General features: G+C 37.5%; 1 protein-coding gene across 15 annotated transcripts in view; it reads right to left on the reverse strand.

Moving 5' to 3' along the window:
• The window catches only part of ZMYM2 (zinc finger MYM-type containing 2), a 91,056-nt gene that overhangs the window by 30,606 nt on the left and 36,377 nt on the right, over positions 1–24,073 (reverse strand). For 14 of the 15 annotated variants that reach the window (XR_007707823.1, XM_035542740.2, XM_035542738.2 and 11 more), the window contains 4 exons: positions 14,114–14,264; positions 13,217–13,332; positions 7,302–7,418; positions 6,801–6,951 (listed from right to left, as the gene is read on the reverse strand). Coding sequence is in view for 14 of the 15 variants with exons in the window: in XM_035542740.2 (XP_035398633.1) it covers positions 6,801–6,951; positions 7,302–7,418; positions 13,217–13,332; positions 14,114–14,264 (535 nt within the window). In the remaining variant the exon portion in view is untranslated. The remainder of the gene's footprint in view (positions 1–6,800; positions 6,952–7,301; positions 7,419–13,216; positions 13,333–14,113; positions 14,265–24,073) is intronic. The other variant, XM_035542754.2, reaches the window with a different exon arrangement.

Here is a 24,073-nt window from a genome sequence, read left to right on the forward strand (position 1 = left end):
ATTCTCTGGGGTTAATAAGAAGCATCTTTATAAGCTTTCTTCCTCTTGTGATCATAATTTCAGCACCTTAAGTCGTCATCACCCCTTATCTGCAACAGCCAATGCGGTCTTTGCATAACGAACTGGTTCAAACCTCTTCAAAGACATAGAAGGAGAATGAACACTGAAGAAAGCAAATTTAATGAAGACTGCTGTAGTCAACCAATGGATAGGGTTTCAGGTTTCGCTTCTATTTTCTTTGCCATTTTAGAAATTAACTCTACATGATCTAAAAATTTCAGATTCAGCACAACCTGTACTCAAAATTCAAATAGCTCTAACGGTATCAATATTCTCTCTCTATAGAGGGATAGAAGATTATAGAATCATAAACGTTGGAAAAGACCTCCAAGATCATCTGGTCCAACCACCCCCTGTAGTGGGTTTACATGGCAAGGTTTTGGTAGCAGAGGGCCATAGGGGTGGCTTCTGTGAGAAGAATATAGAAGCTGCCCCATGTTAGATAAGGGCCCCGCTGCTGGCCAGAACCAAGCCAATAAGCGATGTTGTTTGCAACTCTGCGAGAGCACATTTAAAACAGGAAAAAAAACTGCTGCTATACAGCAGCTGGGAGAGTGAGAGGAGTGAGAGAGAGCCTTGCAGGCACCAAGGTCAGCGCAGCAGGAGGGGGAGAGGTGCTTCAGGTGCTGGAGCAGAAGTTCCCCTGCGGCCCGTGGAGAGGCCCCTGGTGGAGCAGGCTGTCCCCCTGCAGCCCATGGGTCCCACATGGAGCAGATCTCCATGCTGCAGCCCGTGGAGGAGCCCCCGGTGGAGCAGGTGGATGTGGCCTGGAGGAGGCTGGGGCCCATGGAGAGCCCCCGCAGGAGCAGGCCCCGGGCCGGAGCTGCAGCCCGTGGAGAGGAGCCCACGCAGGAGCAGGGGGTCTGGGGGGAGCTGCCACCCGCGGGGGACCCGTGCTGGAGCAGTTTGCTCCTGGGGTATGGACCCCGTGGTACGGAGCCGTGTGGAAGCAGTTCCTGAAGAGCTGCAGCCTGTGGGCAGCCCCCGCAGGCTCAGTTCGGGAAGGACGGCATCCCGTGGAGCGGCGGAGATGAAGCATCAGGCACTGACTGCAGCCCCATTCCCCATTCCCCTGCACCGCTTGGGGGGAGTGGGTGGAAGAGGGTGGATGGGGTGATGGCGTTTTTGGTTTCTTTCCTTTGTTTCTCGCTTCTCTAGCTTGTTAGTAATAGGCAATAAATCTTACCATCTTCCTACTCTGTTACAGTAATTGTTGAGCGATCTCTTCATCCTTATCTCAACCCTTGAGCCCTTTGTGTTGTGTTTTCTCCCCCTTTCCCTTTGAGGAGGGGGAGCAAGAGAGCAGCTATGGTGGAACTCGGCTGCCCACCCGAGTAAAACCACCGCACCCCCCTACCACCAACATCACCCTAAACCATGTCCAAGATAACCATAATAATCTCCTCCTCAACATATCTCTAGCATTCAACATTTTTGACTATAAGAATGCTGTCAGAACAATCAAAATCCACAGTAATGTGTTAAAATTGTCAAGTCATTCCAGAAGATATGCATACAGCCAAGCACTAATTGGAAACTACATCTACACGACCAGACTCTCCCACTTGTGGCATACCACAAGAAACGAGCCTTCAGGTTTTCTGCATGCATTTGTCTAGAATGCGCAGGTCTGCTTTCCTTCAACACAGCCAAGAGCCTTTACCTGCTGCTTCTGCAGTGAGAGCACCACTTAAATATTTCATAAGGGACTTCTCTGATTTGAATATGCTCTCTTTCCTAACTCTTTTTTTTTATTATTATTATGTCAATCAGCTGAATAGTATCTTTGAGCTTTTACAGTAATAAAATCTGTTTGTAATAGTTGTCTGCAACTTAAAGATATATTACCAGACTACTAAATAAGACAACATGGCCTGAACAACCACATTGTGCCAATCTGAGCTCTGTAACAAAAACTGCTATGACTCAATTTGATGTTAGGGATGTTCCATTACAACTTATGTCCATAACTGTCAAAGCACATTGTATTCTCTCAGGATAAATCAGGCACCTCAAAATCTGTCTGAAGTGGCCTCCACTTTTCTATTAACCTGATTTGTAGGAAAGAAACACCTTCCCTCATTAACAACACGATTCGTACAATTGCGAAAGGGGATTTTTGTGCATCATATTTTTTACAGCATTTAAGACGAAAAGCTTTTCATTTGTTCCATTTTGCCACAATATTCCAATTCTTCACTGAAGAAATCCTCAAAAGAAAGCCACAAGGAAACCAATATTTCAGGTCAGAATTTATCTTAGAGGGGTACATTGTACATTGTCAAAGGAAGCAGCCAAAAGCAAAAGCAAACTAACGTGGCTGGCTAAAGATGAAAAGGCACCACACTGAGCACAAGTTATTTTGGTATGGTAGGACACTGTCAGAGCTGCAGAGAGGGAGATAACAGCTCTGTGAAGCACAAACCTGAGAACTTGCAAAAGAAAATTTTTATTATACGAAGTAGTTATAACTGTGATATAAAATTTTACGTATGCTAAATAAATATAACTTTTTTCTGTCACTACAATCTATACTACTCACCGATGCTTGATAACTTTATGAGGTCCTATTGCAAAATAGCATGCAATTAGGAAGTAACAACTGTCATAAAATTTTGTCATAAAAACGTGTGCTTTACTACCGCTTTAAGAATTTTCTATACGTTAGCCCAAATTCTGTACACTGTACTTTTTAAGAGGTGTATCTATATCTCTAAAAATAGATAGCTGATAACATAAGCTATAAAAAATCCTTTTAAATAGTTTCTGTATGTTTAAGAATGAAAGCAAACATCAGCAATGAAAGGGGCACAAGCAGGCTCGACACACCTATGGTATGATGCTCTGCTGCGCAAGAGCATCATACCAACTGCTCCTCAGTGCAGCTCCCCACCTACTGGGGAAGCCCAGCAACTCTAAGCAAGTCTCAGTGATATTTCATATCACTTAACATTTTGGAAATCTGTTAATGTTTCCAGCAATAACAGCAATCTCTGTAATTTCAGGTTGATTTCTAAATTGGTTGTGAAACATTTGACTGTAAGCACTTGTAAGTAGTTTAAAACACTTGTGTTTAGGCTGTTCCCAGTATCTGCAATGTTTTCATATAAATCTAAAAATCAGCTAAGCATTTAACAGTATACTTTATCTAACGATCTACTGTCCAGAAATGATTGAAAAGATGTCAATCTAAAATACGCAATGCTTTAACTAAATACTTATCTTTCCTAGACATACTAAGATCAGAACTCACGTAATTTCCTAAATTCTTTTTCTACTTGTCAGCTCTATAATATTTCAAAAGGCGTTAGATTCTACTTAGATGAAATATCAGAACTGTTTAAATTTAATTTCCAGAATCGTGTACTTAGACCCATATTTCTAGAAACATGTAAGCATCCTGTCAAGATTATAATATAGTTGCTGTTTTCATAGTTGAATTTTCTGTATTATCCATTTGAAAGGAACTTCCAAGTTACTTCCAAGTATCAGATAACTGAGTTACTCCGCAGCTTACTGACCTTCTTCCAAGAAGCAGACTACTGCATATGAATCAATGTTAGTAAAATTCACATCACAAAATTATTACAATGCCTGTATTATTTAAATTATAGCACTTACTTCTATTGGAAAAGATTAATTATATGCCAAATGAAGAAAAAAAGGGATGGAGATACTATTCTAAAACAGTTCCATTGCTGAATTCCCAAAGACTGACTACTTTTGTACATGAGACTTGAAAAATCCCAAACTCAAGATCTCAGGAATAACAGCTTGCACAGCCTATCCTCAGTTGTCACTCATGTGACTACATATATATAAAATTTCACAAGCAACTTTGATTATCTTGTTTTAGCATACATGACATACATTTCATTTAATTTAGATATTGTTATTTTGGTATGCCTCCCTAGTCATAAAATGCCAGCACAATTTAATTTCCTAAGTCTCAGCACCAGGGGGACAGATTAACTAGTCAGTTCAGGTTGCTCATCCTCCACATAGGATCTGAGTTTTGGACAAAAAACAGAAAAAGCATACTGTATCCCATGAAATAATTAATAGCCACCTTTAAGCATGAATCATTTCTAATTATACATTATTGCAACAGAAATTTCAGCTGCTCACTGCACATATTTTCAAATATCTCAATAGACATACTAAGAAACAGAGTTGGAATGAAACTGCACAGAAATACTAATCCCAGAGACTTTAATGTGGGTGTCAGGGTTTGTCAATTTTATGTGTGTATAAATTTAGAAGTGTGTGCATGTGTAAAAAAACAAAACCGAAAAAACAAAAAAAACTCAGGTCTGAAAAATGTGAGTAGAGGAATGATGGCATCTTCATTACTCCAACTAGGTCGGCATAAGTAGTCAAGGGGTATTTGTGGTTGATCTTATATATGTTTCCTGTAAGTTTGCTTGAAGATGAACAAATAAGCATTCTTTCTGAAATTTCAACACCTGTTTAATTTCTATTGATTTTTACTCAGGAGCCTTCCTTTATCAATAGACACCTGAAATTTGCCAGTATTTTCCACTAAGAGTTTTATTTCTTCCAGAAATGACAGTATCTTTTGTAACTGAGTACCTCAGGTATTTCTTCTCAAATCATAATATATTGTCTTCTGGTGAAGAAAAACTACATCCTCACCAAAATGGTCTATGTTGGTAGAATTTATCGAAGAATAGTTTGCAATATCAAAACTAGCATGACCTCCATATCAAATGAGTTCCTTTCCTACATCTACTTGCTTTTCTACTTTATAAACAGTTGGGCGTGTATTTCTGGAAAAAGCCTATGAGATCAAAGAAAAATTAGGGTTGTTTGGGTGCCTGTAAAGTGGGGAAGAGGAATTTATCACCTCTGATGATAGAACTTTCATTTGTTTACCTCCACTCAGTCCACCTATAGATCTTGACCCCTTCCACCCACATCACATCCCCACTTTTAACTCCTGAATTCCAAAATTTCTGCAGCAATCTATAACAATCACTAGATCTCCTTTAAAAAAACTGACCCAGGTTGTTTCTACAGAGCTTCTGTGCAGATCAGCAAGTCATTTTCATCAGGTAACAGGTTTTTTTTTCATATGCATCACAAAGCAGACCTAAGCTTCTGCTAGCAGATGTGTGCCATACTTATTCAAGCTACATCTTATTTAATGGTGCTTTTCACTACCTTCTCTCTGTTATTCAGTGGTTCAGATCATCACACCAAGACAATAAAATTCATTTTAACAGTAAAATTTGATGTATTCACCCTCAAAGATCACCTCTGCTCTCAAACTGGAATTCCAACACATGCAAACTTGGGACCCACACTAAAACTTTCAGTAATGGATTTCCCCCATTCAGTAACTGTATTTATGCAGGAAAGAATATTTCTTTCCTTCCTCAAATTTTCCAATAGGAAATACAAACCCTCTCACTCCAAGCCTCGTCATAAAGAAATGTCTCTATGGGAGTAATAATATGGTATAGTTTGCATTATGAATCTTATTGATTTCATTGTGACAGCTGCCAGGGTTTGAAATGAGGAAGTCCAAAGTATCCACAATAATACTGGCATACACTGCAATCTCCAGGTTCAAAGAAGTTTGCTCTTGTCTTTGAACACATTTTGTGGAATTGTTTATTCACAGAAACAATATCTAGCTAGATGTTACTGAGTGTTGCAACATACTGTAAAACTCTCCACCTATCACTTTGCAGTCCAGAAAACAAGAAAGTAATGATGGTGGAGAAATCTATGCCACCACACTCCATTCATCAAAAACAAGAAATTCCGAAGTCCAGAGCTATAAAGAAATATTGTGGAAGAAAGGATGCCTCCAGCCACACACTCCACTCCTCTCCAAGCTAACAGGACCCTGATTCAAGTAAATTGGTACATTTGCTGTTTAATCTGCTTGAAAGCAGAGAGCCTTCAGCAAGGTTTATCAAATGACAGTGAAAGCATTATCATATGAACTACTAAAGAAAAAATACATATATATATATTCAGTACATCCTCCAAATATAGGTCATCCAAACTTGTAGTTAAACTTCTAAGATTGGGATTACATATCAGTTATCAAAGGATAGCTCACCAGAAGTGGAAGACAAGACCGTATTTTTCTGTTTCTATTAAGATGTTCAATGTTTTAATGCAACTTAAAAGAATACTATGCCAATATACCTCTTTGCAAGCCTGTTTTTTTGTTTGTTTTGAGAATTCTAATAATTGATCAGGAAAAATTACAATGACTTTAATCAACATATATCAACAGGCATCACTGGAGCTATTCCTTGAATGACCTTTCTAAGCTAACATAGAAAGAATTTCCATTGTTGTATTAAATTTTGAAAATACTAATCAAACAGAAAGCTTGGTATTCCTCAATGCAGGTAGTGTAGGGATAGGCTTTGCTGCATAAATTTTTTTTAAAAGAAGAAAATATGTAAAAAAAATTTGTGCATATGCATAAATGTGTATGTATTTACACACACACATTGAAGAGAGATGTCCAGTCTTCCTAACCTGAAGTAAGTGGTCAAAAACTCAACAGAAGACCAGAAAAGCAACTCTGATGAATTAACAGGCATATACATGTATGATGAAGAAACTTGTGTTTCAGCATCAAATACAACAGAATGAATGGGTACCTTAAACTTTAACACGAAATATGAACACAGTATGTCAGCTGCAGTAAAACTACAATGACCAATACCTCAGAAAAAAAAACACATACATACCTTCACTACAAAACGGTCTTTTGATGCCAGAGAAATTCACCGTCTCATGCAGCGTTTTTTCCTCTTGACAGTATTCACAGTATGTAACTATGCAGTGCAGTTTCTTATAATCATCAGAACATGCTCTGCTGCAGAACTGATACACTTTGTTCTAAATGCAAAATTGCAAAGCATCATGAAGAGGGTTAACATTAAATTTTAAGATCTGGGACGTGCAACTTTAAATAATAGTTTGCCTTTAGGACACAACTGTTACATGCCACATAAATAGATGAGCAAGCACACAATTAGAGCATGACTTCTGGTGCTAAAAACAAGCAACTCTTTCTCAGGCTCATAGCAAGTCCAACAAATAGTCAACATTTCATATGAAAACGTGAAATAGGAAAATATGCCAATCGAGTTATCCAGAAAACTTATACTGCAATTACAGGTTTAAACTTTTGTAAACACTTCACCATTCTAAAAATAATGGGGGAAAAACAAAACAAAAAAACTTACCTCCCATTCCAGTACTTCTGGCTTTGAACAAAAAGAACTTTTGCAATAATTGCATTTCAACTGAATATCAGTGGGAGAGATAAACTGACCGTTTGTTGAAGACTGCACACTGAGAGTCTGAAAAACAAAATATACATACATATCACAAAAAATAGTTACTCTTAAAATGTGTTTTTTTTTTCATTTAACCCACATTGTTTGAAAATCTAGGAGTTTATAAATAAAGTCAGCAGCATTTCTAGGCAAAAGCACAGCAGGTTAGTCTTTTCCCTTGACATCTTAGATTCTCTAGTCTTGAATCTTCACCCTCTCTTTCTCAGTATTTCTTTTATCTTACCTTTCTAATGTCTGCCATTTGCAACTATAATGTATAAATGGAAAAAAAGAATCTCCTAAAACTGAACACCTGTTAATCACAAAACGTGTATTTTCAGAAAACTATAATTCACAGCTTGCCTTACTTTGGTCACAGAATTTCAAACAAAAACCTACAAAAGCATTTTCAAATCCAAACCTGACCAAAGCAGATTATCACCACCTTACCTAATCATATCACTTCAAAATACAAATACTAAAGTAAAAGGCCTTCAGCAATAATCTGAGTAAATGCAGGGTTTAAGATTAAGAAAAAACTAGCTAATAGTCCTAGCTGGCCTCAATCATTGTGGCTGGAAGATGCAACCATTCAAATAGCCAAGTCCTAAACAAAGGTTTTCATATCAAGAAAAATAATATAGATTTCATGCAGGAATGAGAAAATTACGTAACTGAATAATTCACTTAATGCATTTCTGCAGTAATCAATAGAGAACTCAATTTTATAGCATTTGTACTCTCCCAATAGGTTGTTTATAAGCCTCCAAGACAATCTTTTGCGTATCCTTAGATCAACCAACTACTGGCATGTTACCCATGAACCGTTCAAGACAAGGTTTGAATAAGTAGCGATCATGGACACCCAAAGAATCCAGAATATAAATTTCTTACGTCCATCTTCTCTGCAAGCTTTGCAACAAGACATTTTTAAAGACACTCTCTTTACATGAGATGAAGAGGTAGTAACAAATCTACATTAGTGAAAATATAAAACATTTCTGTTACAGGATACTTTGCTTCAGGCTGCCATGTTACTAAATCTTCATCTACACTAAAAAAATAAATTGCGTTAAGACTGGTTATTGATGTAAACCTTCACATAAGCAGGCCAATACTGCTGAGTGTTAGCCAGCAGAGCCAACAGTATTGGTTTATGCAGATGCTCTACTTCTGCACCAGTTTGCGGACATTAAGTAGTCATACACATGGACAGAACCTTAGAACCAAACAACAGAAAAGACATCACCTTTATCCCAATGGTCCATTGTCCCTTAACAGCTTGAAGTCTGATGCCTACATACAGTATTTACTGGTTTTATCCCTCTATATCCTGCAAACCTCTCTTCTGTTGAGAGAGATTTACTAGATTTTGGCTGCTCTAAATAGGTTGCTGAAGAGTTGTACTAATATAGGAGCCACAAAGGCATTTTGACATCTGCTCTGGTTTCAACCACAACAACATCAAGGTCCAACCTCTGTATTTCTGCATTTGCAGGTTTCCTCAAAAAGCAAACACCATTCTCAACACGTGCTGCCATATGGATTATGTAATTGCAATGAAAGCCCTAGAAGCTCTGGTTGAAAACAAAGGGAAATCAATAAGCAACTATAACCCATCACATCAGTTTAGAAATGAAGGAAATGTTAAACTAGCAGTTGTGACGACCCGTAGATCACTGAAGATAAAGGGAAGAACGAAGATGAAACTTATCAAGCACTCACAAAAAGAAAAGCAACTGTATATTTTCCACGTCTATAGTTGCCATTAAATGTGGTACCGCAAAACCCTATCTTGAGGGTTACAGCATAAAATACTGGGTTTTGTTGTTTTCTAATGTATGGCACTTTCAACTTCTTTTCCCGTTTGCTGTGGTAGAAATGTAGGCCCTACCAAGTCTAGGGGACTGGTAATTGAAGAAAAACAAAAGCTGAAGATATGAGAACAATGGAATTTTAGACCGTTAAAAATTCAAACTTGTTTTAAAGAATATTTACACTTAACTGTAGATAAAAGCTATCTGAGTGATTAAGCCTTACTGCTTCTAAAACAAAACCAGTGTTGCTGGTTGTTGCTTTTTTTAATCATAAAGTTCTATGGTCAAGTAAACATTTTCTACAGAAATCAGTAAAGAACTGAATTCACATTACTGATAGCTCTAAAACAAGCAAAAAATAGTTGTTAAACCAAGAGTTAATCACAACATGATTTAGTTGCCTCCTTAAAGTTCCCGTTATGCTGCAATTAAAGGCTGCTTCTGCATAGTATTTTAATGAGTCAAGATGTCATGCATGTAGCATCATCCTGTCTTGCCTCTAAATTACAATATGCTTAGAATAGAGAATATCTTTAGGAATTATCTGGAAGCATTCTTACACAAAAGAATCGATAAGATCACAAATTTGTTAAAGTGTTTCACAGGTCACCTTGAACATCAAGGATTTATTGATGTTATGCTTTACCAAAGATATATTTGAAATCGTGTGCGTGTATGTGCACATATGTACATACACCCTTAAATGGAATCTTAAATTCAATCCCCAAATAGTTATCTTTAATTTGGCTTTTCTTGAGCCTGAACAACAAGAGCATGGAAAGTGCCAAGCAAGATTAAATATCATTGTAAAGCCATTTTCAGGCTTCAGTGCAACCACCACAAACTGCTCTAAGCTGTCAAATTACAACTGAACGATAGACAGACACAGCCCAGGAGTCTTGTGAGAGGACCAGTGTAGAAGCACGGATTCTGGCCTGCCCCTGTCATTACCTGCAGCAGTAAGTGATAGAGGTGGTATCCTTGCTCATAGCAATACAAAATCAAATTGTGGAAACATTTCTGCGTGTAAATGTGTATGTGGAAGGTGTAATAGGCAGCCAAACATTTTTCTTTTACTAGTTCAGGAAAAAGAATTTTGAAAGAATTAAATTGTTCTCTGTTAACATGAAGAAGAAGCAAATATATATGAGGCAGGCACCCATATGGACTGTACAGGCACCCATATGGCATCATACAAACTGTGCCACAAGGAAAGTTAGGGGCAATTAATTAAATAGGGAAGGAACTAAACACTCCCCTTGCCCTCACACACACAGAACTTCAACCATTGCACAGAACCCTCAAATATTTGTTATTATGATCAGATCTGAAACATTATTTCTCTAAAAAGCATGCCAAGCATCCCCCACATGCTTCCCATTTCAGAGACAGAGAGCAAGACAGAGATGTAAGGAATATGAGAAAGAACACTTACAGACATCATAATAATGGTTAAGGGAGAGATCAACACAACCATGGAAAAACAGAGTAACCTGCTTAAAAATGTACTTTTAATTCTTACACAAACTGGTTCTAAAACTCTTCAGATCTATCCATAAATTGAAAAATAAAAGCTTTAGCAATAATATTCTGAAAACTTTGTATAGACTTATGGTTTGGCAAGATAGCTTGTGTTTTAAGACATTTATACTTTTGCTAACTTGGGTAAGACACTTGTACTACAGCCTCCATGTTCACAAGAAATAAATTAGCAGCTTTATTTTTCCTTAAGAGACAAGTTCAGTGCAAGATCTTCAACTGACCCAGTAAAGTTACTGACAGCAAAACTGGATTTAAACAACACAGCTTTGGAGCAGTTCTGTCCTTTAATCTCCAACAATGTCCTCCAACATGAGCATGAAAGAAGACAAGATACAGTCCCACTATTCTAATACCAACTATCCAACATCAATCATATTGGGCAGGCTATTTTCTTTTTTACCCTCTTTATTACAGGGATGAATGCTCTTGCAAGTTGTTTGCACGAAGATGAATACAGATATAGATGTAAGTTGCACAACAAGTAGCTCAGCTGAATCTCTCAAGCATTTGAATAGATTAAAGCAACAATTATCTAGAAACATAAGGTTATGCATTAGGTAAAACGACAACCAACCCTAAAACACTGCAACCAAAATTAGGAACTTAAACATTCCAATCCATCTGTAAACCAAAAGGAAGCTTTTGCAGAAGGGAGACACAGACCTTGAACAGCAATTATTCCGTTGTGAGAAAGGCAACTTCTAACAAAGAAAAAAGTACAGGAAAAACAGGCACAGTAAGAGAAAGGGATGAATACAATGCCAGAAAAAGTACAAGAAAAATTATCTTCATTAGTAAAAAGTGAAAAATATAGAGAATCATGATGAAGCAGCTGGGTTTGTTTTTTTTCAAAAGATCATTGCAGAAAGCATTCCAATGTGACTGAATGGAATAAACTGCGTTCTCAATTTAGGTCCAGTTCCTGTGTGTCACTCAGGTATAAGCCCCCCCATGGGAACACAGAGTCCAAAGCACATGTTGCAGTATACTGTCCTCTCCATCTAAATACTAAACAAACAGAAGAAGCAGTTCTTATATTACCAACTTTTATCTAATGGTGAATATAATTTTATTCTTCTAGACAGTGAATACATGAAAACTATCAAAAATCAGAATCAAATAAAGAAGATTATCCAAACTACCTGTAAGCAAACGACCACCTAGCTGTCCTTGCTGCTGCTGAGGACTCACAGATTATACACTACAACTTTGAGGAGAGACTTCCATGTCGTACTGAAACTATAAAAGAAGTATTAGCGAGGTCTCAATAAGATCAAGAACCCACGAAGACATCACTGATCTGCAGTTATATTCCACAGTGTTGCTAAATATTGATTTATCCGCGAATCCAAGAAGGCCCGGGTTGTACTTGTCATTCACTACCTTTATTTTTCTGCCTCAAATAGCAGAAAGTTTTCATTCTGAGCACTCTTGGGGCTGCAATCAATTGTAAGACCACGTAGAACGAAGTAGATGCTGAATGAGTTTGCAAGAAGTCCAACAGATTTGTCATTACATACTAACAATCCACATCTATTTTGTTAATCAGTTCCATTTAGACTGCACTGACAGACATCTAAGTTGGTTAGGATGAAAGCACAAGAACAGGGCAACATGTTGGAGGTCCCATCCAGGGAATGTTAAGGAAGCAATTAAGAGACTGATTTGCTTTCCAGTAGACAGAAAACTTAAAAGTTTCATGACAAATGGGTTAACCCTATACGGGTGTAACTGCCTCCTCACATGGTGTTGAACAATTATCAATCAAACAGCACACATTTGGGGAAGCTCTTTTTACATACACAAATTGAAACAGTGTCTTTGAAACGTTCTTTAATCATCTAGACATTAATCACCATAACGCATTTTACATATGCTTTAACTAAGTCATATTAAAGAGATGACATTTTCAAAAAGCGTATCAGCCTCTTACAGTGTGCCTACCATCAGGCTTGCAACAATCCAATTTCTGGACGTAATTTAAACAGCTAGTTTCATCCGTAAAAGTTGTAATGACTTAGAATCTAACTTTCCATTTCAGAGAGTCACTATTCCCCATGTCACAAACCTTTTTTCAGCACAATATCCAACATGAGAATGTTGTTACTGTATTTAGCATAAAAGAGATGAAAATTGTTGGTTATCAATGCACAGCAGCAAAACTCATCTCCATACAGAGGCTGGCATGGGAAAAATAAGATGGGTAGTGGTATTACTTTGTGTTCACTTACAGCATCAAGGAGAAATGGGTTATTATTATCCTGTAAGTTTAAGATAGTAACTAGTGTTATTATTATGAAACAGTACTTTCAAAAGAAATGGTTACGAGCCAGAAGCATCTGCTATGTTAATTGTAAGTCATAAGCACGTATATAAATGCAAGCTTGCTTAATATGCAAATATTTAACACAAACACAGGTAAACAAATATTTAGGGAGGAAAATATTTAACACAACAGCTAACCTGAAATTTAGCTACACAACTGGAACTGCAAAAGTTGTACAGTTTTCCATCAGGCATTGTGGCTTGATACTGAGGTAAAGAGTTTCGTTTACAAAAGTGGCAAATAATTTCCATACCTAAAAGAAAAACGTAGTTTACAAACAAAGTAAGTACAAAATAGTAACGCAAAAAATACTGGGTTACAGGTCAGCTTTTCAATGTAAAAAGCTAAAATTTGTCTGTTTTCCAGCCAGCTTCAGTAAGTCACATAAAACAAAAGAAATTGCTTTTTTTTTTTTTAATTCTGCCATTAAAGCTAAGCACCACATGTGAAACAGCACCTTCTACAACATTCAGTAGAGCGTTTTGATCTTAAGTTTGATGAATTGAGATCTATGTCTGCTTTGCATACTGAAGAACATAAGTTTTGATTTGATTTACTCATTCCTTTCACCCAGATTAAACAGTTTACCTAGAGAATGTTTATATACAGTATAACTACCTCTATCCTTCTGCAAAAGAAAAAAATTATCAATTATTACTTGAGGAGATAAAATGGGGTGGGGCCAAGACAAGAAAATATTAATTCACATGTGTGGAAGTTTCACTGCCATTCTGTGGCAGAGAGCAGTTTATGTTGCAACATTTTTCCCCCTCCCGGAGACCTTAAGACACACGAACTGTTTCAAAAATCAAGCAAAAATACTAGCGAGGAAAATGACCCCTCATGGGTCCATCTACTAGTGTTCAATATAAGATGATCTTTTTAAAATCTACATTTAAAAACCTATTAAGACACTAAAAATCTGCAGAGATTCATTCTAAAACAAGATAACCCACCCCCACTGTTCAAACTTGGAAAAAAAAAATCAGGTCTACTCTTATCAGTGACGAAAATCCATCACCCTTGTCACTTACTTTGTGATTTTGAATATTTTGATTTGTGTGTGTTCATGCATGCAGTTGAGCAGTATGGCTCCATATATCCATTAGGTCCTATGCACTGAGTCATGTCAAAAAACCTGCACTGAGCTCTGCAGCCAGTACAAGATGTTAATTTGCCATATTTCTAAAACATAAAACAAAGCAAAACAATGCATTAGTTAAAACCATGTTCGGCTTTTGTTTTTAAATTATAGTATAATAAATAGAGGAAAACTTATTTATTTCTGCAGTTCTCTCATCAGAACCTTCCTATACTGACTGACTCTCATAATCATTTTCTCAAGTGCAGTCAGCACTTATTGTTTCTCTCTCCTGGGATCTGGCTAAAACTAAATTTCTGTGTAAAACAAAAAATAAATATAAAAATTACACACCCTGAAAATAAAATAAGAATATTAAAAAACCACCCACTACCTACAAACTGTGATTAGAGTATGCAACAAGTTCTGCTGAGTTGGAGGGTTTGAAACGACGTTGTTTCTCTCTCCTTGATGGTTATATGGACAATGGTTTTATGACAAGAAATGGGAGTTTGGCATGATGAAGGATAAATAATGGTGCTAAACTTGGAAGAAAAAAAGTTATACTCTTCCCCCAAATTATATCCTTAATGTTATCAAGTATGAGTTAGTTGTAGCAGTTTCTTGGTAACAGCACCATTTGGAGAAATTCTCTAGCTTTTAAAGTCTCCTAGTTCCAGTCCACCAGGCAGGAGAAATACACTGCAGAGTTCCTATACTCCTCATTTGACCCACCGAGGAACTGTGACTCCCATTAACCTGAAAACAGACTCAGTTCTGACATCTCAACACAGCAGTCAGTCAGTCAACAGTGTTCCACAAAACAGAATAAATGTTATATAAAAAGCATGGAAAAGTTGCACTGAGCAGAAATACCAGTGACAAAGTAAGTAGACAAAAATCAGTAGTTTTGACCTGCCACACCTATTATTTACCTAACAGTGAAGTATGTAGCCTACGCACCATAAAGCAAGTTTCAGTAAAAAACATCTAAACACCTTCCCTGGCCACAGAAATTTATAAAGGCTTGGATAGCAATCACATTAATTATTGAATTTGAACAATCACGAGTCTCAGATCAGACAATCTCTGCTTATTGGGTATTAGAAAATACCCTTCTGAGACTTCGGCATGTAAGATTTCTTCCCGCCTTCCGTTCAGGAATGATTTTGGCATTGCCTCTCCTCTTTTTCAAGGCTTAAGGGGAAAAGAAATACAAAGAATCTTTCACATCTACTCCACCTTGATCAAAGTAACAGAAACTTAAGTGGGTATCTTTGGTCTTCCCGTTTCTAGTTACTGACATTTGAGAACTAGCTAAATACAGTCTCACAAAAACGGAAGAAACTTTGGGTAGCATAAGATAACATATTCCCTATATTAAAAATGAGTACGTGTAAACATACAAACATACAAGCTTCTGCCACAGATTGGGTGTAGCATCTTGCACAGACTAGCAAACTTTAAAGATACCTCAACAACTTCAAAATTTGCACAACACTTTGATGAAATCTTTGCTGTGGATTTCCTCCAAAAAGGAATCTGTGCCAAGATAGCAAGCTTCTACCTAGAGGAAAATATTTTATATAGGTCCAGGATCCTTCTTTCCCATCTTACTTTTTTTTTTTCTTTAAAAATGTTCCCCAGTACCTGCTAATCAGTCCTCCTAATGAGCCACAATACTGGAAAAATTCACACTAAGTATCAAGAGCTAAATGCAACCATTGTACTGTTCTATGAGCTGCAGCTATTCTGCCTATATTCACTCATCTCCTCTGGCATGCTGAGAAGAGGAAAGTAGAAAATACAGAATTCTTCAAGTTATACCATCTAGAACACACGAGGTCACGCTTTACATCAGACTTTACTTCTTGAAAAAATTTCAGTGAACAACGACCATCAAAAAATCTGCACGCACATATAGCCTTGGTACCTCTAGAACAAAACGAAATATAAATCTAGAAGCACTGGTGCAAATATGCTGACATAGCTTAACAAAGTGCATTAAGGAATATAATCAGAAAACAACGTACAGGCACGTGGAGCTCTCAAAAGTTCTTGGTCTGAAATAAAAATCAAACAAAGCCACAATAACTCTATATCAAGATGAAAATATAATATATTATAAATGAATTTATAGTAAGCTGATGAGAGCATAACTGGACATGATTCACTGTATCAAAGGACTTCATGTTTGGACAAAACCCCTTGGAAGTAGAAAAAGCATTTGCTAACCAGTATCTCAATACGTCAGAATTTAGCTGGTGTCAAGGAAGGCTCATGCACATCAAGTACAGTGCACCGCCATGTCCATTATTTCTGAATTTCAAACATCCTTATAATACTGGAGTTGTTTACTGATTTGACACTAGATCTTTCAGACTTAAAAGCAACAAGAAGCATCTTTTTTACTATCTGTTAAAGCTACCAAATCCAGATCCGAAGTATCAATTTGCTTATAAATATTCCATAATTAGAAAGGACAGTTTTTTGTTTTTTTTTTTTTTACCTGCCGAGTTTCCCTAGAACCTTAAACTATGCTAGCAGTACAAAGACCATGAGTTCCCCCAAAAGAAAACAAATCAAGATGCAGAAGATTCTCTCATGATTATTGTCACAGCACTTAAGAGAATTTAAGCATTTCTGTATTACTAGCAATTTCAACATACATTGTTACAGGAGTGAAGGGTGGACAGCGGTGAAGGAAAAAATAAACCTTAAAAGGCTCCAAACCTCTTCAAATTTATCGCTCCCAAGGACTCATCAGCATGTCCTTCAAGCTGAACTTCTGGTGTATTTTTATTATTCTTTTCAGCATTCCCCGAACTTCTAAGTTTGAATATTAAAACCATTCAAAAACTAAAAAGTACAACACTGCTATAAAAGAAATTAAAGTGCTGATAAAATACCTGAAAGTATTAATCAATCAACATTATACAGCTGCATTGCACTTTTTTTTTCAGTAGTCCAACAGAAAGGCTTTCCCCATTGACAATATCAACAGGCATCCTTGTATTGTCCCATGTTTTTAGACAGCCATAATGCAAAACACGAATTTTCTCTTGTTCTCAAGTGTGAAAAGTCAAGATGAGACACTCACGGTTTTGTACTCTCACATTCATCTCAACAGAATCATAGAATGGCTTGGGTTAGAAGGGACCTCAAAGATGACCTAGTTCCAACCCCCCTGCCATGGGCAGGGACACCTCCCACTAGATCAGGTTGCTCAGGGCCTCATCTAACTTGGCCTTGAACACCTCCAGGGATGGGGCATCCACAGCTTCTCTGAGCAACCTGCGCCAGTGCCTTACTAACCTCTGAGCGAAGAATTTCTTCCTAACCTCTAATCTAAGTCTCCCCTCTTTTGGTTTAAAACCATTCCCCCTCATCCTGTCATCATCTGACAGACATAGGTTGCCTTCCATCTCTAAGAATTTGTAGTATTAGTTTCAACCCATAGAAAAAGTAAAATTTGAGAATCCTTTCTCTAGAAGTATTCTTGAAGCTGGACTAAAGCAAACAGAAAATTGATAGAAACTAAGTAGAACTACATTAACACATTGGGTATAAGAGCAATCACAAGGCATGGATTTATGGCCTGGATGCAAGACAAATTATGGTAACAACAGATCCACAGAACCAAGAATGGTATGAGGGTCACTATGGCTCAACTGTTGTCTTGTCCAAGATGAGAACTACAGGAATTCATATGAAGCTCAACAGAAAAATGGTAAAAACAAACAGCAGGAGGTGGTTCTTCACCTAACAAGGTCAGCAGAACTTCTTACTGAAGAGAGTCATGGATGTTAACACTGTATGTGTGTTAACTGCAGAAGTACTCAAAGAAATTCATTTTAAAAAGTGAGTGGAAAGTTATACAAGTTTTAAGTGATCCCTCGATCTAGAATCAGAAGTACAAAAAATACTTAGGACAAAATATCATATATATACCCATCCTGTTCTTACTGTTCCCTGTATGTCCACCTACATACACTGCAGACATTGCAATTCCTGCTCTGAACCAGTAGTTGTTCTCATTCTCTTACTACGTAAGATTTTTCTTTTTAGTTCAACTTGAATATTTTAACTATCCACAAAGAAAAATGTGTTCAGAAAAAAAAAAAAGGAAATGAAGAAAAGTGTAAAGCTGTGTCAATGCTGTTAATGTATCACGGTCATGAGACCAGAAAACTTTACTGGTAGAAAGAAAAATGAAACAAGGAATACCAAAATCTTCATTATTGACTAAGAGGGAAGGAAACACAAAATACAAGACTTCATGACTTTATTTTAAACATCACTGCTTCATTCCTCATTCCAGAAACACAGAATCATGCAGGGGCCTCCAAAGGTCAAAGTCCAACCTCCATCTCAATGCAGGTCCAGAGCTAGCTGCTCAGTTCTTGTCAAATTTGAGTATGTCCAAGGATGGGCATTCCAAAACCTCTCTGGACAACCTCTGAGTGTTTCACCACTGCCATAAATTAAAGAAAAAAAAATCCTCGCATGTAATCAAATCCTTTGTGTTTTCAAATTGTGTCTGTTGCCTTTCAACCTCCCACTGCACACTTCCGTGAACATTCCAACTCCAACCTCCATATAATCCCCTAGATCTCCCTTTAGCCTTCCCAAGGCTAAACAAACTAATCTTACCCAAGCCTGTCCTCCCATGTCATGTGCTCCAGCCTTTCAAAACATCTTATCTTGGTAGCTCTCCACCAGACTTACTTTACTCTGTCCATCTTTTTCATCCAGGTTGATCCAAAACTGCATACCTTGCTCCATCATCAGTCTCTGGAGTACAGAACAGAGGGGAAAAAACACCTCCCTTGACCTGCTGACTACCCTCTTGCTAATACAGCAACAGGTTGTCTCGAGAGGCTTGTGGAGTCTTCATCCTTCAAGATACTGAAATCCCAAATGGATATGGTCTTTGACAAGCTGGCTCCAAGTGGCCCTGCTTGAGCAGGGCAGTGACACAACAAGAGGTGCCCTCCAACTTACACATCTTTGCTACAAGGGCACACTGCTAACTCCTGTTCATCTTGTCATCCATCAGGACACCCAAATCTTTTTTTTCCATAGCTGCTCGCTTGGCAGTCATCCTTCCATTCCAGATGGAAGACTGACTTGCACTCTCCACGATACTTGTACTCTCCATGATACTTCAGGAGTAGACAAGAATGATTATAGACAAAAGCTTGCACATTTTAAACTAGTCTCTGCTTCAGTTCCAAAGCTTCAAAGATGGAATGAGCTCAGAACCAACTAGCAAGAGAAAATATCCGACATTTTCCTTCCATGCACCTCTTCTTGAAAATTCAAAAACCTCCATCTCCAAGCTATCCCTAAGAGATTTTGCAGAGTCCTATGACACTATGAGTACATTTATGGCCTGCAATTTTAAGAAAATTTCAAGAAAAATACTGCTATAGAATTAGCAAATAGCATCAATTCAGTTACTAATAAAAAAAGTTAATCTACAGGCAAAATTTATAGAAAACAACAGCATAATACCCTCTGATGAGGGGAAGCTTAATGTCCAACTACATCTCTCCCTCACTCCTCCACCTAGATTCTGCGTTGAGATGACCTAATTTTAGTTAGAACACATTCATACTTGACTTCTTCCAAAGCATAAAGTCTAAAGCAAAAGTGGAAGCCTGAGCATTCTTGTCTTCTTCCATTTGATTCTAAAATCACTCACTCTTTCATGACATTTGTAAACTCTGTAATAAGCTTAATCCTAGAAACCAGGTCTACTTCTCATGGTAAATAACTAACAAAAGAAATACGATAAAACACTTCATGCAAATTCTTAGGAGTCATTAATTCAGTATACACTTCAAGTCTTCATTCTGTCAGCTAGGATAGTGTTAAACTCCAACTGCCAACTACAGAAATGGCTATCAAGACACAAGATAGAAGAACTGGATATATTCCAGGAATAACGGTACTGTGGCAACAGAAATCCAAATTCTGAGAAATAAGAGGAAATTCATTTGGACGCTTTCTGAGGAATTTTTGCTCGTGTCATTATCAGTAAAGGTGTCTACCTTTGCATCTTACTAAAGGGATGATGAAAGCTGAAGTCTGGAGCTCTTCTTGTACATACCGTAACTAAGAATAAAGATCAAGCCCAAAAATAAGTATCAGACCAATACCGTAACTTCATGGTACTTTAGAAATAATGTTCGCTTCTGTTTGCAAACTAGAACTAATTACAGTCTCCTTTCTTGAACCTTTCAGTTGCAGGAGTATTGCAGGAGTATCTTAATAAAGCTATTAGTGCCTAAGATTTGGGAACCGGCATTACAAGCTTTTATTCTCCATTGAGAAGAGCAGTATGGTCTCTTTCATGTTCCTTCAGAAGAATGAAGGACACATTCTTGCTACAATCTCTCCCATGCAAAGACCAGTTGACTAAGAACATTAGACCAGCTGATTGCTACAATGCTATACAGCAGCCCGAAGATCTGTTTAGAACTGGAGGAAGTGCCTTATAATTCAATTTATACAGTCCACTTAAGAGACCTGTACATACTTCTCAATCCAGGCAAAAGCTTCTCTCCACTATCTTTACAGAGTAACAGTTTAGAATTAGAAATAAGATAAAAATAGGAAAAACTTCAAGAAAATATTCAGTGACAGACACACAGACAACCTGTGTTCAAATAGAAACGTAAATGAGAAAGAAAATGGAAAATTTCTGGAAGTAGAAAAGCAGAGATATTCACTACATGGAATTCTACAATAACAGAGATGCACAAGAAAGGCAATCAAGAAAGAAGCAGCTAAACTGCTTCAGATTCATTCAAAAGAAGGATGGGTCCAGATGGATCCAGAAGCAACACACGTCTAAGAAAAGAACCAGATGTCAGCAGAATCTGTAACAGCAAAGAAAGAAGAAACCATATTATTTATTAAGCCTTTTGAAATTCCACACCCGTACCATCTCTACCCCAAGGAATAAACTCTTCCCTGCTCCAGCTTAAGGTTAAGATTAGTAACACGTCAAAAGCATTTGCCCATGTCTTAAGAGCAAAGGCTCTTACGTAGTTGCTTTTGTGGTTCTTGAACACCAAGTAATTGGTGTTTCAGCTGAACTACACAACCAACCAAATCATTAACATGCCCAGTAACTTTCCTCTGGCATCTCCCACTTCCAGTGCTCCCTCTTCTTGCCAGTTTCATTCCCACTCCCCAGACGTTTATCTTCATTAATTTAAGGAAATAAGAGCTGAAAAATCCCTTCTTCCCTTACCTCAAAAATTTTACTCTTACATTAACTATATGAAAGCTTTTCCTTCTGTTTCATGTTTATTTTGCCACTTCTCTTTTCCCCTCTACCTCCAATCATTTGAGGTGCAACAGTGCACTGATGTGGTTACATCTACCCTAACTCCAATACCTAGTCATATCCCCTCCTTGCTTCCTCTTCATAACAACTTCCTGGGCTCCCATTCAGATTACACATCACAATTATGCCTTAAGTATTTTTCTTCAGAAGTACGTGGCTGTTTTAACATTTCCAATTAACCTATCTCATTCTATCTACTAAAATAGGGGTGAGACAGAATGGGAATATCCTGAACAGTTACTACTAACAACTCTGGTGCTTCAGTAGCCTGGTTACATAGTTGTGAGGGTTTGTTTATTTTTTAATTAGAGAGCAACAGGTTCTACATGTGGGGAAAAAAACATTTAAAGCAGAAACGGTCAAATAAGTGGTTCCACAAACTCAAGTACATAAGAGGTACAAATATATATATATATATATATATATATATATATATATTTCTAGAGGGATTTGGTTTACATCTGAGACACAAGAAACTGGAGGTATAAAAATTAAGAGGCCTCAAAACCAAAGAAACCTCACCCCATACAGATCAAGAAGGAAAGGAAGTGAACTGTCTTGATTGGCAAAGATTTATTTCATCTAGATCATGAGAGATAAATGGAAATAGCTAGATGCTTTTTACTTTGCAGAAGTGTACACAGTATTAATATCAGTATTGTAAAACACAACTTAGTACCAGACTAGGTATTACCTGAAGTAAGACAGAAGTAGTTTACTACATGAGGAAGAGGTTCCATTATCAAATCACAGTTCGGTTGAACTGGCTGAAACCCCAACACTGTCTCTTTGGAGAGAGCAGAAATAATTTTTTTTTTTTTAAGTCAGTATTTCTAATATTTCAATTTAAAGAGGCTGCTCAGACCTCACAGTTACTGCTTTTATCAGCTGTATTTACTGAAACTTGCCAAGAGTTTAAAAAGCAGTAACTACTGCAGGAAGCAGGAGATTTCATACCTAATTGCACTACCAAAAAAAAATAGGACAGATTCATCTTAATAACAAGAGCACAGAGAAAGAACAGACACTGCATGGGACAAGTTAAAAACCCTGAACACTTCCACCAAAGCACCATGCAATAAAACATTCTAGCATAGCATTCCATAGAAATTTATACTAGTAGATACGATACTTTCTGTGAGAGTAAATACAAGCTCTATGTAAATAGTAATCCTAAACTGCAGAACTGACATGCATGTCATTGTATACAACAAAGGTTCCTAAGCCTCTGCACACAGGTAAAAACACAATTTCACAAAAGAAATTGCTAGGCAAGGAGTAGAATGCGAAACGTCACATTTGAGTTGCAGCTGCCTAGGTTAGGCTTTTTCTATTGCCTGTCTGTGAGCGAAGAGCTGGTAGGGATGGCATAGCCTTGTTAGTCTTGAAGCACATTTAAGAAGTCTTCATCTAATCAAAGAAGACAACCAAATGGCCTTTTTCATAGGATCATTAAAATCACAGAATCATTAAAGTTTGAAGAAACCTCCAAGATCACCTGGTCAAACCATCCCCCTATCACCACCATCACCCACTAAACCATGTCCCTAACCACCACGTCCAACCTTTCCTTGAACACCCCCAGGGACGGTGACAACACCACCTTTTTGAAGTGCTGAAGAAAAATTTTCACTAGATGAAAAGACACTGCAGCATCCTCTCCAGCCAGGAAAATACCCATTTGGTTTGCGTTCACCTGGTACTCAACTTCATTCCAAAACTATTAAGAAATCATGAAGGGGAAGGAGCTCTAGCCATTTCTTTTTTGACAGCACATAAAGACCATCGCTTTTAAGAAGAACCCGAAGTAATCAAGGTCAAGGACATTCCAGCAAGAATTTACTTGAGGGATCAAGAAAGACAAAAAAGGTGAAGCATAAAAAAAAGTAACATTTTTAAACTAGTAAAGCGTTAAACACGTTTCATGCCAGAATCGAGAACACTGTGGACTGATCAGGCCAGTAAGCAAAACAGTTCAAAGACTTATCTATAGAAGAAGACACAATCAGACTCAGCCTTATCTTAGTTGAAGAGCAGAAAATTAGAATGTATGGCTGGTAGCAGAAGTCAAATCACAGACTTCACTTGATCCTTCAAACAAGGTTGTCAGGCCTGTACCCAGCTCGGGCCAACCAGGGTACAACAAACATCATAACTGCCTTGAAAAGGAAATCGGCTAATTTTGTGGATATGGAGAATATCCAATAGTATCTGGAGGAAAAACACTGAAATGATGTATGTGGCTGCTTTGGATAATATCTTCATGGCAGGCATACCTGGGCTTTCTTTCAATTTGTTGCATATATACTGATTTTTTTTATGTGTAAATTCTCATTTTAATTATGAGATGCCTACACAAAGGAATCAAAATATTTTACCATTTCCAAAATTACATAGGCAATATAATATCTGACAAAGACATGACTACCTCATTCACCTCTAGAGTTGTGTTTTCTTTACTTCTTTTGTTCAGCATCATTCTTCAAGTCCTTCTTGCCCCCCTAGATGTGAAGAGTTTGAACTGCAGTGCAACAGATAAAGAATTTTCAATCT

The sequence above is a fragment of the Cygnus atratus genome, chromosome 1, assembly GCF_013377495.2.
Source record: "Cygnus atratus isolate AKBS03 ecotype Queensland, Australia chromosome 1, CAtr_DNAZoo_HiC_assembly, whole genome shotgun sequence".
NCBI lineage: Eukaryota > Metazoa > Chordata > Aves > Anseriformes > Anatidae > Cygnus > Cygnus atratus.